The 18,785-nt window shown below is 35.1% G+C and overlaps 2 protein-coding genes across 3 annotated transcripts in view; both read left to right on the top strand.

Annotated features, from left to right (window-relative positions):
* LOC149566335 (uncharacterized) overlaps positions 1-18,785 on the top strand; it is a 51,252-nt gene that overhangs the window by 25,355 nt on the left and 7,112 nt on the right. The window lies entirely within an intron of this gene.
* Positions 12,470-13,968, top strand: LOC149566336 (uncharacterized). The gene is made up of 3 exons (XM_089819739.1): positions 12,470-12,810; positions 12,933-13,331; positions 13,458-13,968. The coding sequence occupies exons 1-3, from the start codon at positions 12,589-12,591 to the stop codon at positions 13,842-13,844; spliced, it is 1,008 nt and encodes a 335-aa protein (XP_089675865.1). The 5' UTR covers positions 12,470-12,588; the 3' UTR covers positions 13,845-13,968.

The raw sequence follows: 18,785 nt of genomic DNA, 5'->3' as shown, positions 1-18,785 counted from the left end.
TCTTGAATCAATCTTGATTCTTCACTGTAGTTGAACAACATTAAAAGGCCAAGGCCTTCTTATTTGGAGCTCATCAGAGTAGGATAGGGGACTTGTTGAGATTGTTGGTCTTCATGGTAGATTACTTGTGTTTCTTTGGAGTATTGCATGGTTTCTACATTCTCTCGCGTAGAGTAGATTCATGGTTAGAAGTAGTGTTTATTTGGATGGAAGATATTTTAGATACATCTGTGGTGAACTAGCTTAGACCGAACCACTAGCTGCTTGCTATTTGTAAGTTTGCCTTGTGTGGTCGAATAGCAAGTTTATGAACTTAAACTTCGACTCTTGCTTGCACATTGATTTACATCGGTGGATGATGTTAATCAAGTGATGGTAATTTCAACATCTTACAGTTACTTTAGGAGATTGTACTAGCTTGGTTTATGTCAATGGCTGTAAACTTATTTTATTTTAAAATAATAAAAATACTGGCTAGTGCAATTATGTTCCTTTATTATGTGAGATATTTAGCTAAAACCAGCACTAATATTATCATATCTTATGATAATATTGTTCTATTAGCACATAGGCTTTCCTTCTGGAGTTGCCTCCAGCCGGAATTTGTCTCACGCCAGATAACTACTGCCGATAAACGGTTTTTGATTGCCAGTAAACAGTTTTATACATGGTTTTATCTGCAACATAGTTTTATGTACTGTCAGAATGATAATAAATAAATGTACACATGTAGCCCAGACATGTTTTCATATACGATAGAAGTTCAAAGAGTTCTGACTTGCAGACGCTTCTTGAATACAGGTCAGATCAGTGAATACAGTTCAGACCAGAGATACAGTACAATGATTAGATGGATAAACCAAGACCAAAGTGAACTGTGGTTTGTAAAAGCTAGGGTTTTTGCATCTAAATTTTTTACATGATTGCTAGAATATGTGGTTGAGCGTATGCGCTTTTCAGAAGTATTGGGAGTTGCAAGAGTTGTCGTGGCTTTTTCTGGCAGTGATCTTCTTGTTGGTTCTGTTGACTGGGGCTCATGCCCCATTCTCTGCACCTCCAGCCATTATTTACCTTTTCAATAAATCTGGCCGAACTGGCGATAGCTGTTCAAATTGAATGGGCTTTTTTGTTTAGCATATATTTTTGGTTTTGGCGTGTTGAATGTTTTCTAGCTGGATATTGGCATTAAAGATCGGTTTTCTCTTTTGTTTTGTTTTGTAAATAGATTTGTGGTTTGATTGGGGCGGTGGGCTTGGAATGTTTTATATTTTACACGAAGCTCTAACTAAATTTGGAATATTTACATGTATGACTAACCAATTGTTTATGATCTTGTCTGTGGAAGCTGACATATTAAATCATTTTTACAAATGGAATTTGGGCATATCTTGAAAAACTGTCATTCCATAAGACCACATCTCTTTGAGGCATTCAGTCAATAATTTAATGCGCCTTGTCTATCCTTACTTGTTTTGCATACCTGTCTAGAAAGGCAGTTGTAAATTTAATCTGCATTCTTTAACATTTGTGCATAACTTGTTCCCAAGCCCATTTTTGCACAGGCAAAGGAGATCATGTGAAAGGTTGTGGAATTTGGCTTTACACCTTTCAATTGCATTTGCTTGTGAATTTTCAAAGCCTTTTCAACAAATCCATTTTGTGAGTACATCTCTTTGAGACATTTGGTCAACTTGATCACTTGCCTTGTTTATGATTTTGCATTCTTCCCTTGTGAAAAGAACTTGTGGAGGCTACAAATCTGCATTTATTTTCTAAAGAATCCTTGAATTTCAAGGTTCTAAATTTTGAATTTGACAGATCTAGACGTGACTATTGCTGGGTTTTGGTTTTTAGAAAGTTTTGGGCTTTGTTTGGTGGATCCGTAGTGATTTAGAGATCCAAATTTGTGGGGTTGATGTTCCTTTTCAGAGCTTCTTAAAATGCTTTAAAGAATTTTATGTTACACAATAATATAAGAGGCGATTATTGTGAAATTGGTGTTGGTGTCTTGGAAATAAAATAGGATATGATTTCAAACATTTTAAAATTGTGGAAATGTAGATTTGTCTTATTGGTTAACATTGTTAATTTGTCTATAGGTGAGTATAATTAATTACTTGAGTTGTATCGATCAAATTGGCTCAATGTCTTCAGAATGAGAGTTTAGTAAGTTGGGTTTGAGGATTCCATTTTAATTTTCTCTTCCTCTGTTGTGCATCTCAAGAAAATAATGTTCTTGCTGATGTTTTGAGTTTGTTTGCTTTGTTCTCAACTTCTCGTGAGCTTGAAGAAATTTTCTAGTACAAAAAGTTGTGCAAGTATCTGTATGCATTGTGGGTTTTGTGTTCTTACCCACTGCTCACATTGATGCGCATACCCAAAATATTTAGAGGCATGTTTATTTCCATATATTAGATTTGTTTTACTTGTATTAATTTGGGTCATGAGGCTTGTTTTTTAGTGTTCTAGAAGTCACAGGATCGAGTTCAAGAATCTTAATTCTCACAGTTTTATAAAAGAAGGGGTTGAGCTAATGATCTAAAGGCTGCTGTGTCGAATCTTTTTTAAGGCAGGACATTTTTAGAATTATCTTCAATTTCTTTTGTATCTTATTTTGACTTGTTAGTTTTTTTTTTGCAAGAGTCTTATTTGTTAATGTTTGGTAGCTTCTGTCAAATAACTTTATGGTTATTCATATAATTATATATGAGATATAATATTATGTGAGATATAAGCTTATATATATATATATAACATAAGTATGTTTTTATTACGAATTATATGTGTATTGAATAGACATGTCTATTCATTTACCCATGCTCAATATAAATGAGAGGATGTTGCATATGGAAAACATATACCTGATTACAAAGCAATGCCATTACATTTGCAGCAGATCCTAGAAACTTAACATGGTATCAGAGCCTAGTTGCAGATGTGATTGACAATTGCATTGAATTGAAATTGACTTGCACATAGATGTATCACCTCACTATTGTAATTATTGAAGAACACTCATAGTTCTAGTTCTCCACTGGCAAACCAAATGATCGTCCGTGACTGCAATTTTTCGACAGGGATTATAAAGGTTCAAATGCAGTCTAAAAGAAATCATGTTGTTTCTACAGGCATTCACGTGATGTTGGCGGTGATCCACATATGCAAATGACTCTCATCTTTTATATGTATTGACTTTGGAAATTTCAAGACGTGTGTTGTCAGTCCTTTGACTGTAGTCACTATCCGATTCTGCGATTTTTATAATATTGATGCTTACTATCTATCTAGGATGTGCTTGTTAAAACTTCAGACTACAAATAACATTCAATTTTAAGAAATACACAGAGCGTAAAAGAATTGACAGAGGCATTAATGCTAATAAAACACAAATTCATTCTCCATGGAAACCATTTGACGAAATGCTTGGCAGATATGACATATAACATGGAATGTGTTGATTCAGAGGTTTCAATGTCTGTTGGAAACGCTCAACCAAGCCCACTTCATGCATACAAGAACTCATGGATGTTGATGATAGGAATGCTCGCTCAGGGTTATTCTATAGTCCTGGATCGTCCATATGTTGCGATGGTAGACAATACTTTGGCATTGATGCAATACAAGATACTTGAATAATAATCGAATATGGTGAATCTGAGGAAGCCCATAATTATTTGATGAAATACTTCAAGCATGTCAAACTAATTTCATTCACCTTGCTGGCAACATAGCATGACATAGTGGCTCTCCTATGTGGTCATGGTACCTGTTCAAATGGAACTAATAATGAATAGAAAGTAAGCAACCAAAAATCATCTGCATGTTAGTTAGATACTTTAAAGTTGAAGACCGCGGCATACAATGTTTGGAGCAAGTGATAGAGATTTATTGAAAGCATAAAATTGTGATATCAGCACACGTGAATTGTTTGAACGAATACCTCTGAAATGTCTAACTGCTCAATCTTTTTAAGATAGACAAGGCACATGAACCGTTTGACTGAATTCTTGCTCTCATTGGTTGCTTGATAATTGTTTCATGAAATCCAGTCCGGATGCATCTGGGGGCCACTTTCATCTATAGATGCATTATGGTAGAGACGCCATTTTGAAGAACAAAGTGATTTTAAATATCTAAATAAATGATACAAAGCATTCTTAAGACAAGCATCAGGTGAGACGTGAAGGGACCTACCTTTAAGGTAAGGTAAGGGTCATATTTAATATTAAAGTAAAAATATATACTTAGAAGATTGAATATATACGTATATATGTTCAAAGTATATATTAGTATTAGATCTTTGTTTTTATTACATTGAAATGATCTTATATCATTATGCAAAATTATTCTTCAGTATAATAGTAGTCTCCTTATGAGCATTTGCCTTGATCTTTTCCTTCGAGAATGTTTTATGCAGGAAGAGGGAGATTAAGATTCAGAGAGAGCCTGACTATTTATTAGAAGTGATCTTGGAAAGAGAGGGAGAAGACTGTGAATGCTATCTAGTTAACCTCTGTTATCTTGATCTTATTGAGAGGGAGTAAACCATATTGATATGGATTCCCTAGTGATCTATAAATTGTGACAGTCATGAGGACTGTGGTTCATAATTTGTGACAATGTGATTTCAATGGGCCTACCCCTGTGTAAATCATGAGGAAGTGACGACTTCTACATGATCATCACTTGTATTTGGAGAAGTTGTTGTAAGGTGACGATCTTACAATAACTTGTATTATGAGATAAAATAAATTGAGTAAATGGTGAATGTCTTGTATCTCAACATTTTGGGAAGCCATTACTCTTAGAGTACTTGGTGAATATCATTGATATTATGGGAGGCCAATACTCTTGATATCAAATGTGGTATCTAAAAATGTGCTGAGTAAGTGGTGAATATCTTTGATATTCTGGGAGGCCAATACTCTTCATATCAAATGTGATATCTAAACGTTTTGAGTAAGTGGTGAATATCATTAAAATTCTAGGAGACCAATACTCTTGATATCAAATGTGATATCAAACCTTGTTTTTGAGTACTTGATCAATATCGGATGTCGATATTCTGGGAGATCAAGACTGTTGATATCAAATGTGATATCTTACTGTAAGTTTGATTAATTGATGAATATCATATGTTGATATTCTGGAGATCATTACTCTTGATATCGTATGCAATATTAATGATGGAAAACTTCTGAGATATTACCAATAGTGTAATATTTGTCTTGTGTTTATCCTCCTTTGCTAAGAGGGAGTGTTAATGTTTGGTAGCTTCTGTCGGATAACTTTATGGTTATTCATATAATTATTTATGAGATATAATATTATGTGAGATATAAGCTATAATTTGATATATATATATATATATAACATAATTATGTTTTTATTATTAATTATATGTTTATTGAATAGACATGTCTATTCATTTACCCATGCTCAATATAAATGAGAGGATGTTGCATATGGAAAACATATACTTGATTACAAGGCAATGCCATTACATTTGCAGCAGATCCTAGAAACTTAACATTATTTGATATGTATGTGGCTTGCAGGTCCCTTGTCCAGAGAAATTAAGAAGAATAGGGAAACATGTAGGCCATTAGAGAAAGATTGTTATAAAGTAAGGTCCACCAACACAACTGGGGGGGGGGGGATCAGAGGGAAAATTCTAGTGGGGATGGTACCCACAAGATGATTTACTAATATAAAGGTTCCTTGTAAGAGGATATGACCTTTTTAGGAGCCAATTACATACAATCAATACACGAGTCCCTGTTAGGAGACTTTGAATCACTGTTAGAAGATTCCAACCTTGTTAGAAGTTGTTCCAACCTTGTTAGGAGTTGAGAGGAAGACAACTGAATCCACTATCGAAATTGCTTCGGAATTGTTACACAAAACAAATCTCTAGGATAACATATCCCAATAGTGACCTGACCAATACAACAATTTCTTTGCCAATACAGTTCCTTTGAAGTTCTTAACACAATGTCAACATCATCTGCTTCTTTGCTCCCATCAAATGCATCCTCAACATCAATACACACACTTTCAACACAATTTTACACAACCAAGGAAACAACCTTTCCTTTATACCTTGCCCTAAAAACTAATTGAGTCAGCCTTGAGGGCTTTCCCAATATACAGTGAGTAATATAGGACCTCAATAAGATATTACAATAATTCCACATGCTACAATACACTTACACAACTTCCAAAATAAATCTCAATTACATAGTCGGTTGCCAGTGAACATATCACACGTTACAATTTCAGTGACTTCTATCGAATGATCTCCATAATCTACTATCACGAATATGTTTTTAACCACGATCTAAGCTCACTTAGCCTCATTCCATCTCGCTTAACAGACATAATTGATTTACAAGTAAACTTTTTTATGCATACCGGTCTATATCCAGTCTTCACTAAATCAACTATAACTCATTTGAACCCTTATACTAACTTGAGCGAACATAGATGTGGCATCTAAACACATCCATAAACACTAATCTAAGCCCACATAACTTAACTAGCTATACCCAAACACATCCATAGCTTAACTCGGTCTATCATAAACCAGAATACAAATATGTTGACATTAATGACAAACGAAATCATGAAGGCTACACATAAGCAATCAATCCAAGTGCCAACCACTCAAGAATCTCTCCCTTTGGTATATACTCAACATTCATGCCAACAAAGATTTGGTCTAACAATGGGGGGATTGCAAGTGTACGAGGTTTTCAAAGTGCAATTGAATTCAAGGTTAAAAGAAATGTCTCCGTGTTGACAAATGCCTCATTAGAGTTAAGAAGGAAAAAGACGCTCCTCAAATAGCCAATTGCCTAAAACATATATTGACTAGGGCATCAAATTCCCAACTAGAGGAGAACATCAAATCCATGGCATGGGAGTGCATCAAAGTCGTGAACAATAGTGGCCATTCCTCACCTGAAAAGAGTACAAGGATTCATACCCACGTATTTGAGAATAAGGCAAATGCTATTAATAGTAACTTTAATTTTTGCTCCTTTACAATACAGACAAACAAGATTTCTATAGAGGTAGACATCATGCAATAGAAGCAAGTATCATATTCTATTCAAGTGAAATTTATTGGAAATCCGATTTTGTAATCAGATATGACTAGACTTGTTAAGTAAAATTGATAGAATAAATTATAAATACTATAGTGTTCTACTTGTTTGTAATTGTTTCCTGTCTCTTTACTTAAGGCATAAAATACATTGTTTTTAAATTCAACAATGCAAAGTAAAAACCACAACGAAGAGCTTGAGAATATGTGCTTGATGGTTGAGATTTATTTATTACCACATTCAGTAGAGCCTATGTAAACTTGCAAACATAAAGTACATAGACAATCCTTATTGCTTCATATTAGTCATTTAGTGGAGAGTAATTTTTATTAGCTAAGGCTTTTGTCTAGCCTAGGAAATACTAGCCAGAGAGTATGCTTGTGGCTTAATTAAAATATGAGATATCAAATCATTAAAAGTAATTAAATTATTACATTTGGAGCAGCATATAAGTTTGAGAAAATGTAGTATAAATATGATGGTTTACAATATTGTGGCTTCCACAAAAAATGTGGTTGCGGAAAATTGTAATCTCAGTGCTTGTGTTATATGAAAAATACCAAAGAAAGGCAATGAAAACAAGTTTAGTATCTAAGGTATAATATTTAAATGATCTTGGTACATTTATAACTAGTTAATGTATGTTTATGCTATAATTATGTATTAGTAGGTTTTTCCACATACATTGTCACAATTGTTGGAGATGTGGATGTTATGGAAATAACAATGGAAAATTGGAACATACATATGGTTACATGTTTATAGATGTTTTGCATGATAGCTTCATAAGATATATCAAGACTATTAAATCATTTGAAATAAGTATCTTGCACAAGTATCAAAAATAAAAGCTCAAAAAAATAAAGCACCAAGTAAGACAACATATTTCTCACCAAAAACTGCTTTAGATCAAGTAATTTTTTAATTTAGACTAGAATTATATTTTCTATTGCTTAATTTGATTCAATTATTTTTGCTATATTTCTCTATACTATTCCCCCATAAATCAACCTCGTACTTTAAAATTTTGTTAGGATGAAGAGCACAAGACCTGATTTGAGTTTAAGTGGGATATAGGCTATTTTAATATCACACAACTGATCTACACTAAAGTGCATGTAAATCTTGTCAATAATCCTTTACTCTTAACTACAAAATTCTCATGCTTTAATATTGCTCTCAATCTAATGTTCTATTTGCAAGCAATGCATGTTACAAATAAAAAAATGAAATAGAGTACATTTATCATCATGCTCATGGTTACATGTTAAGCGTGCTTGACTTGAAGTAGTACTGGATGGCCAACCTCATGGGAAATTTAGGTAGTTCACCTTTGTGAGCATTGGCTAGATGCAATGAGTGCTAAGTATTCCATTCATTCTAATGAGGATGGGTTCTTGTGAGTCACTACTCATGAAATATGGGTCAACGAGTTTGACTCAAAAACTATGTAGTTGAATCTTTATAGCAATATCACAATTTGACTTGCTATGGAAAATATGTCCTGCTTATCAATGGATGAACTTAAGTGACATTCTAATGAATGGTTGACAAGAAACAACACTTGCTGAAGGTTTTGCAAATTGGTTGCAAGAAAATTGGGCTTAACCTTGGAGGAAACAAAATAGTTAGCAAGAATACATTTTCTAATGCATTTGAATGCTAATTTTTTTATGGCAACCTGTGAAAAACACAAAAATACACTAGCGTAATCTAAGTCACATGATACATCAAATTTCATCCACGAAGTTCGAATTTTTACGCTTTTTGAACTTCATCCGAATTTTGTGATATTTGATATAATATTGTTATTTATAATAATACTATTATATTTCAAAATAATATTAAGTTATTTAGTTTAATTGTTTAGCAATGCTAGACTATTTTGATAATTTTATGGATATAATACTTATTAAAAAATAGATAGATTTATATAAGTTAAATTTAATGTTGATTTTTTATGCAAATTTTTACCCTTTTTGAATTTCATCCGAATTTCATGATCAATGAACCTGAATTTGAATTAGAACCTTGTGAAGTGTAACTTAAATCATCCAAAATGATGCTAATTGTCTAGAGATTTGCCTTATGCAATAACACATATTTAAGATCTTCACTTTGCTACACTTCCTAATATAATGTTAAGCTTCATTTAAGCTTTCCACATATTGAGGATCTTCACTTTGCTACACTTCCTTATGTACTGTTAAGCTTCATTTAAGCTTTCCAGTTTAACAACTATCGGTGTATCCCTTGCACCTACTTTGGGTGCAAGTGCTAGTTTTAAAATAATGTTGAGATATTTAGTTAAAATTATCAGCAATGTTAAAACTATTTTGACAATTTTGTGGATATGTTATTAATATTTAAATTTAAATAGATTTATATATTGTAAATCTAATGTTGATTTATTTTATAATTTTTACCGTACTTCATCCAGATTTTATCACCACCGAAATTGAATTCAAGTTTGAACCTTGTGACTAGGCATGCAAGCTATGGAGCATATGTATAAGTTATACATAATAATGGTGCTTGTGGAGTAACATGCTATGAAGACATGTGATGAAGCAAACACAAATGAATGTATCATGAATACACAAGGCATACACAAGAAGGGCACACCCGTAAAACATAAATGGGGTAATCATTTTGAAAACAACTTAGGCATAGATCAAATGAAGTATATGAATCATACATATGAATACATAAGATTTAAGCAGTACCCTTGCCAAACTTAATCTGATTTTTATGATTTTTTTTGTATAATATTGTTTTATTTTAAAATAATAAGCTTGTCAAGGGACTTAAAGTCTACCAGCAATCTTGGGAGCCCTCACTGTGTCTGCATACTCCTTAACACCCAAGGGCATCTCAAACCCAGCCGAGCACCCCTCTATTGTAGGCACCATGTAGTACTGCTGTTTGCCATGAAGCCAAGCATTTTGAAAATGACCATCACTGCCATGCCGAACATTTTTTTCTTTCTCCCATGTTGAACGCACCTTCCCCATATTCGACACTCTTTCTTTCAGACAACTAATGCCTTTAGCCCTGTCACAACATTAGCCTTGCACAAGCAATCTTCCGCTTGTATAGGGGCTTGCAAAGATGAGGAAACCCTAGCTGTCTCAGAAGCCAATGGTAAAATTGCAGAGCTAATTTTCATCAACTATTTTGACAATTTTGCAGATACGTTATTTATGTTTAAAATCAAATAAATTTATACAAGGTAAATTTAACATTGATTATTTTCAAACTTTTACATTTGCCAAACTTCATCCGGATTTTATGGTTGTCGAACTCGAATTCGAATTCAAACCTTGTGACTCAGCATGCTAGCTATGGAGCATATATTTGAGATACAAGTTATACACAAAAATAGTGCTTATGGAGTAAGCATGATATGAACACATATATCATAAGAAAACACGCAAATGCACATATGATCAATACACAAGTCATAAATTACAAGGATACACCCATAAAACATATTAAGTTTTAGAAACCAGGATAGAAATAAAACTAAGTTACCGGATTCGCACCCTGGAGCTCGGGTCCGGGTCCGGATTCATTCGGGTCCGGATCCGAGCCCGGGTCCGCGACCGGTCCGGGCAGGGTCCGCATTTTGGCCTGCGGGTCCTCCCGGGTCCGTGCTTGCACGGACCCGGGAGGACCCGCAGGCCAAAATGCGGACCCTGCCCGGACCGGTCGCGGACCCGGGCGAATCCGGGCGGACCCGCGGTAGGTGGGGCCAAAAAGTGGCCCAAAAAAGCAATAAAATAATGTTTTTTTCATTATTTTTTTTGCCAAACCCTAAAGTAAGGCCTATTAGATGCATTTCATTCATCTAATCTCTCATTTGCTTTGTCATTTTGCTCTCTCATTTTGGTGTGGCCATTTTGCAAGTTTGAAGAGAAGGTTGTAGAGATTATTTGTGGAGTTTCAAATCCTTCAAATAATCAGTGTTGAGTGTTCCAGGTATGCATTTGATCCTTCCTTTTGCTTCTTTCATAGTTTGTTTTTAGTTTTTTAAATTTTTTATATTTATTGTTCTAAATTTTTATCAAGTTTTGTATAAGTTTTGAAATATTTTTTTAAATTTGTTTTTATAGATTGCAAGAATCCAAGAATGAGTAGTCAGGGTACAGTGGGTGGGGTGGGATCCCAAAGATTTAAAATTGATAAAGGCTCTCCTTTGTGGAAGTATACAACAAGAATTGAGCAATGTGCTGGTGGGGGAGGGTATATATGGAAATGCAATTTTTGCCAAAACCAATATAGAAGCTCCTATTTCCGGGTTAAACATCATTTGATAGGTCCACCAGGTCAAGGGATTTCCATGTGTGAGGGGCCCCCAGAGGGAGGTAAAAAAGGGTTGTCAGCTCCTCAAATAGCAGGCATGTTAAAAGAACAAGAAGAGGCTGATAGGTTAGTGTCAAAGGTAAAAAAAGATAAGTCAAAGCAAATACCACCAACACCACCCTCTCAAACAATTAGTAAACCACATCCCTTCCTACCTACCCCATCTATGGATGAAGATGAAATAGAAACACCCGCATCCCGCAAGAGAGGCCCATTAGATACGGCATTTGAAAATGACAAGAGAGAAATTGCTGACATAAAGGTTGGGCGTTGCCTCATTACAAATGGTGTTTCATTCAATCTAGTGAGATCCCCTTATTGGAGAGAGATGGTGAAAGCAATAAATGATGCACCTCATGGTTACCAATCCCCTGGATATGAAAAGTTGAGAACCACCATATTGCATAAGGAGAGAAAGAATGTAGAAAACCTCCTCAAACCAATAAGAGATTCTTGGATCCAAACGGGGGTGAGCATTGTCTCTGATGGATGGAAAGATTGCAAAAACCGTCCTTTAATAAATGTGATTGCTGTTTGCCCCAAGGGGGCAATGTTTTTGAAGGCGGTTGATTGTGAAGGGCAAGTAAAGGATGCAAATTTTATTGCCCAACTTCTCATTGAATCCATAGAGTCCGTGGGAGTTGACAATGTTGTCCAAGTAATAACGGACAATGTTAAAGTTTGTAAGGCTGCAGGTGCTTTGGTAGAAGCACGATATGAGCATATCTTTTGGACACCATGCACTGTCCACACCTTGAACTTGGTGATGAAAACAATGGGCAGCCAAATTGAATGGATGAAAAATGTGTATGAGGAGGGTGAGCAGATCCAAATGTTTGTGACAAACCACCATATGTCACAAGCAATTTTCAGAACTTTCTCCCACTTGGAATTATTGAAGGTAAATTTTAAACTTTATTTAGCTTCATTTATCATATTAATTTTTGTGTCATACTTTACAAAATTTAATACATATTCTTAAATTTTTGTGTTATCAACTTATCATATTAACTTACAATTTGAATTAACATGGTAATAGGTTGCTGAAACAAGGTTTTCTTCACACACAATCGTCCTTAGACGACTTGTGAGGGTGAAAGAGGCATTGGGTCAAATGGTTATTAGCAACAAATGGGGTGGATGGAAGCAAGCTGATACAGAAAAGGCCAAAACTGTAAAGGATTTGATCTTGAGTGATAATTTTTGGAATAGGGTGGAATATGCATTAGAACTCACCGAGCCCATCATGTCTATGCTTCGGTATGCCGACACAGATGAGCCTTGTTTGGGAAACATATATGATGCCATGGACTCTATGCTAGAAAGAATGAAATCAGTAAGTTTAAATTTTTATACAATACTTTATCCTTGTTTATTGAGAGATTTTGATTTTTGATTTTAATTAAGTTATTAACACTACATCAAGATAACTTACATGTACATCATTTGACATCCCAGGTCATTCAGAGGAGAGAGCAGGATCCTGATACCTTGTACACTAAGGTGGAGAAAATTGTTCTACATCGTTGGAACAAGATGACTACACCTTTGCACCTCTTGGCATATGCACTTTCTCCTAGATATTATAGTAGTGAGATACTTGCGATTCCTGGTAGAGTGGCACCATATAGAGATCCTGAAGTTGCTGCTGGGTATAAGAGGGCACTTAACAGGCTCTTTAGTGATCCTGATGTGGCATCAAATGTTAGGAGAGAGTTTGTTGATTTTGTCTCAAGCAAAAATGCAGAGCCTGATGCAATCAATGACCAAAGTAAATTGGATGCCATTGGATGGTGGTACTTACATGGGGAAAGTTACCTGTACCTCCAACCTCTTGCCATTAAGATCTTGTCACAAGTATGTATTTAAGTTTTTTTTCCTTTTCTTATGGCTACTTAGCTTGTCGAATTAGCACTCTTAAATTCCTATTGTATTGTAAAATTACTTAGCTAATTTTTTAAAATTTGTTGGTTGTCTCTCTAGGTTGCAAGCTCTTCTGCTGCTGAGCGGAATTGGAGTACATACTCCTTTATCCACTCAGTGAAGCGTAACCGGTTGGGTTCAAAGAAAGCAGAGGACTTGGTATTTATTCACAACAACTGGCGCCTCTTATCACGCAAGGATCCAGGATATAAGAAGGGACCAGAGAAGTTGTGGGATGTACTACCTGAGACTTCTAACTTGGATATGACTGTCCAAGATATATCTAGAATTGCCTTGCTAGATGTTGAGGAGGACGAGGAGGAGGATGTGGCTGCATCTGGGGCTAGTGGAACCGGTTTGGGTTCCAATGATGTGGAAAATGTCAATGATATAGATGAGGATGAAGCCATTGATCCCTCATATTTTGATGACCCATTTGACCCTTGAAGGGCATTTGCATCTTTGATAAACTATGTTTAAACATTTGTCATTGACTCATTGAGTCATTTATGATTTATCACTATGTTTCACAGTTTCAAACTTTATTAAGTCATAATTTATTATCTATCAATCTGATGAAGTAGTCTATGTTTTGAAATTCCATTTTGCATTTTAGTAATTCAATGTATGATTTTATTTACAACATTAGCATAGATTAATGAGTGAGTATTTAATGTTTATCTTTGACATTTGGCATTGATCAATAATCAAGTAACATTGATATATTCATACTATGGAATGACTTAGTTTTACTTTTACAACTATATGAGTTTATATTTTTTTTGCATATATATATATATATACACTAACGAACCCACCCACGAACCCAAATGGGGAAAAAAAAATTGCCCGAACCCACGAACTGAACCCCGAACCCGAACCCGTCCCCGAACCCGAATCGGCAACTTAGAAATAAAACAAATAGCAGATAAAGAAAAACACATGAACACTTGAGATACCCTGGGAAAAACCCTCCTGCTTGAGAGAAAAACCCAGCCATACCAAAGAAATCCTCCTTAAATGAAAATTAATGATCAGGACTGAATACAGAGCTCACAAGCTTAATCTGATGGATGACTTTTTTACTAAAACTGTTATCACATAACAGTCATCTTCACAGAATATGAACTGCTTCATTTGAATCATAGACAAATTATATAAAGCCAATCACGCGGTGATAACACACATGATAATTACCCAGAAAATGGTATACTGCTGATTAATATAATTTAAGAACTACAAAATATTAGAGCACCATCATGTGCAAATGTCAGCCTTTCTATGTCAGCTCACTGAGCGGCTTATGAAGATACAACATGAAGAGAAACTTAAAAACACATCTCATATGTAAGGTAACAACTCTACACATAGGCGCGCAATGCTCAAACTTTTAGTAGGCGTTGTGAGGATAGAAAAAAAAAACACCAACACTGATTCCCTTGCCTGAAGACATTTAAAAACAATGGGATGAAGTATCGCATCAACAACAGGAAGAAAGGCCTCCTGAATATCAATTGAGAGCTGTTATGGCAGCATGAAATATGAAACAGTGCCAGCATTAAAAGATCGTTGACATGGGAATGAGAACCGTTGACTGAGCAAATAAACTGGCAATACAATTAAAGACTTTAATGACAATATGCTCTGACAGCAATACAAGGAATTACGTAAGCTGCCAAGATAGAATAAATGGCAATACATAATGCCAGCAATTTCATAACATGTGCTGGTGTCAAATAAGCACTCGCAACGAACATGAATAACATATGTGCTCAACATATTTGTGATAGTCTTCAACCGCTATATAACTCAACAATAGGAGGTAAAATATGATTACGAAGAGCCGCCATGAATTGAAGTCAATTCAAATCATATTACACGAACAAGAGTTTTCCAAAAGATAACACAATCCACATAGTTACGGAGGAGCTCTCTTGCAACTACCTTAAAACATTAACACTCCCCCTTAGCAAGACATAGATCATTCATATGACATAGAGTGTCTTAACCTGACAAGCACAATAGAGCTGCAACAAAAATGTCAATAACAAAATCCCATCTCAATTTTTCTCTACATAATATTTTCATCTCAGCATGGCATTCATCATGGCTATTCTCAGCATTGAAAAGAAGAACAAAAACAATTACTCATCACGGAATCTCTCAACGTGATGCCAACATAATGTTTATCATGAATACTTACAGAGGGTGAACAAGCATAATGATGAAATTTCTTCCATGACATTCATCATACCTACTCATAGAGGGTGAATTCATCATGCCTAATCGCAGAGGATGAAAAGGTCTTACACCTTAAATTTCTCCCAGGAAAAAGTGCATTACCACCTTGCCTACTCGCATAGGGTGGTTCCACCATACCTACTTGTAGAGGGTGGACAAGGGATTTCACCTCGAACTTCTCCCTCTCGGAGAAGAATTCATTAACAAGGGATTGCACCTCAAACTTCTCCCTCTTGGAGAATAACTCATTGACAAGAGGTTGCATTGCAAACTTCTTCCTCTAGAGGAGAACTCATTAGCAAGGGATCACACCTCAAGCTTCTCCCTCTTGCAAAACTCATTAGCAAGGATTTGCACCTCAAACTTCTCCCTCTTAGAGATGAACTCATTAACAAATCTTTATGATGATATGCTTCTTTCAGATTTCCTTGTCAAAGTCAGACTCCTTTTGAATGGAAACTCCTTGTAGTTGTCATACCCTCCTCATAGAAGAGTCATGCGATTTCAGATAATTAATTCACCATACTTCAACTCCTTGATGAATCCGGCAAACAAGAGAGATTAAAAATAAATTCCTTGAATCAAACTTCCTAGTAGAGATACATAAAGATCATCGCTAAAAGAAATAGAAGAATTACTATACTAAAGAAGAACTTTGTAGAAGATTTATAAACATTATTCAGGAAACAAAGACTTATCTTTTGGTTATGATTGTAGATGGCATCAACTTCCCTTTTGATCAAAGAATAGAAATTCAAGCTAGTACAAGATTGAAGATTTGACCAACACCTCTGAGGAACATAATCAAATCTTTAACCCTTATTCAAATTCATAACAGAAGACTCATAGAAGTTTGAACGACAATCTGAACACACTAAGATCATACTTGATCTCTTAGATTCATATGGATCAGCATATAGATCCTTGCATCTGGTACTAAATCTGTTAGAAAAAGGATCCTTCAGATTTGACATCGGATTCTTTATGTGCAACAACAACATCAACATTTGCAGCATGTAAGGTCCCCACTATTAGGGTTAGTTTCGGGACAGTAACGACTACGAGAAATTGGTAAGCTCATAATAAATGTAATTGAATATTTCTTATCTTTAATAAGTTGTCTACTTGAAATGATTAACATTCATAATAAATGTTCTCCACCCAATTATTGGATTGTATTATGACATTCATGATGAATGTCTTGCACCAAGCTTTACTTGGATTGTTCCACGACATTCGCAATGAATGCCCTCCACCAAGTTATACTTGGATCATTCTCCATCAAGTGCACTTGGATCATATTATGTCATTGACAATGAACGTCCTCCACCAAGATTTACTTGGATCATTCTATGACATTCATGATGAATGCCCTCCACCAAGATTTAGTTGGGTCCTAAATGTTATATCTTTCTATTTAATCTCAATTTTATTATACCTTTCCATTATGATAATTGTTTATTAATTCATAATTTATTCAATACTACCATATACATCAATCTCTATAAATATGTTACCTTTTATCTTTCTTAATATAAAATACCTTATGAGTGTAGGGCCTGAGTATATACTAATGTTGAGTGTGGGGCCCGATTGTTTTCCTATTAATTGGGTCTACCCCTTTTATTCTGGTCATACCTCCTCTTGTGTAGGCCTTTAGTATTCTATTCCTATCTCACGAAATCCACTGATGTTTATTGTGCTTACACTTGTGTGGGTGCTTAGTACTCTATTCCTATCTCACGAAATCCACCAGTGTTTATTGTGCTTACATCTGTCACGTCAGTGATGAAGATTATGTCAGCGGGGATGCAGTGGGCAATGTAATTCCCATGCTTGTGTGTTCCAAAGGCGACCCTCCATCTTCTGACATGGCCTCCACCTAGCCTGTTTCCTTTGCAGTATTCCCTAGACAGCTATTCTTTATTGTACTTCCTGTTCCTGAGCCTTCCTCATGTGCGGGTCTTAAATATGTGGTGGGCCTGCCACCCTGCCACCCTTCTAAGGATCGCTATTTTTATTTATTATTAAACATTTTATAAGTTAATAATAAATATATAATATATGGGTTTTATTTATATATATTCAACTATTATGTTCCTTTAATATATTTTTGTTAATTATCATCACTTGGATAGTATGAAGTTGTCTAATTTACTAATCATTATGAGTAATGAACATATTGACAAATAGATGATGATTCGAATATATAAATGTTATAGATATTTAAATATATTTATGATTATTACATATCAATATGGGGTTATGACACAGCAGCAGCTTGATGTTTTGGTTTTGATTAACAATCTCTGACAAAGTGACCATACTTGTCTCCTCTGAAGCATTTAACCTGGCAAAATCCTTTCGCTTCTTTGGTTCAGGAGCTGAATCAGAATCAGAATCTGTATATCGATTAAATTCTTCTTTCCTCTATTCACTTCCTTTCTTTTTAGATGTATGAACAAGAACATGATCTTCTTCATTGTGAGATTTTCACCCAATTCCTTTTGCCTCCAATCTGCATTCCTCTTGAAAATAATGATCAGGACTGAATACAGAGCTCACAAGCTTAATTGGATGGATGACTTCTTTACTAAAGCTGTTATCACATAACAGTGATATTTACAAAATATGAACTGCTTTATTTGAATCATAGATAACATATATAAAGCCAATCATGTGGTGATTACCCACATGATAAGTACACAGAAAATGGTAACATGCTGAATAATATAAATCACGAACTATAAAAGATCAGAGCACCAATCATGTGCAAATGTCAGCTCACTGAGCGGCTTCAATAGATTATGAAGATACAAAATGAAGAGAAACTTCAAAACACATCTCATATGTAAGGTAAGTATTCCTCACATAGGCGCACAATGCTGAGACTTTTAGTAGGCAAAGCGAGCATAGAAAAAAAACACATCAACACTGATTCCCTTGCCTGAAGACATAAAAAAACACAATGAGACCAAGAATCCCATCAACAGCATGAAGAAAGGTCTTCAGAATATCTCAACTGAGAGCTGTTATGGCAGCATGAAATATGAAACAGCACCAGCATTAAAAGATCGTTGACATGAGAATGAGAAGCATCAACTGAGCAAATAAACCGCCAATATCATTAAAGACATTAATGATGAT

The sequence above is a fragment of the Cupressus sempervirens genome, chromosome 3, assembly GCF_028749045.1.
Source record: "Cupressus sempervirens isolate cs-2001-9-10 chromosome 3, ASM2874904v1, whole genome shotgun sequence".
Classification (NCBI taxonomy): Eukaryota; Viridiplantae; Streptophyta; class Pinopsida; order Cupressales; family Cupressaceae; genus Cupressus; species Cupressus sempervirens.
The sequence above is the reverse complement of the archived record's forward strand: the minus strand, read 5'-3'. Positions and strand labels throughout refer to the sequence as shown.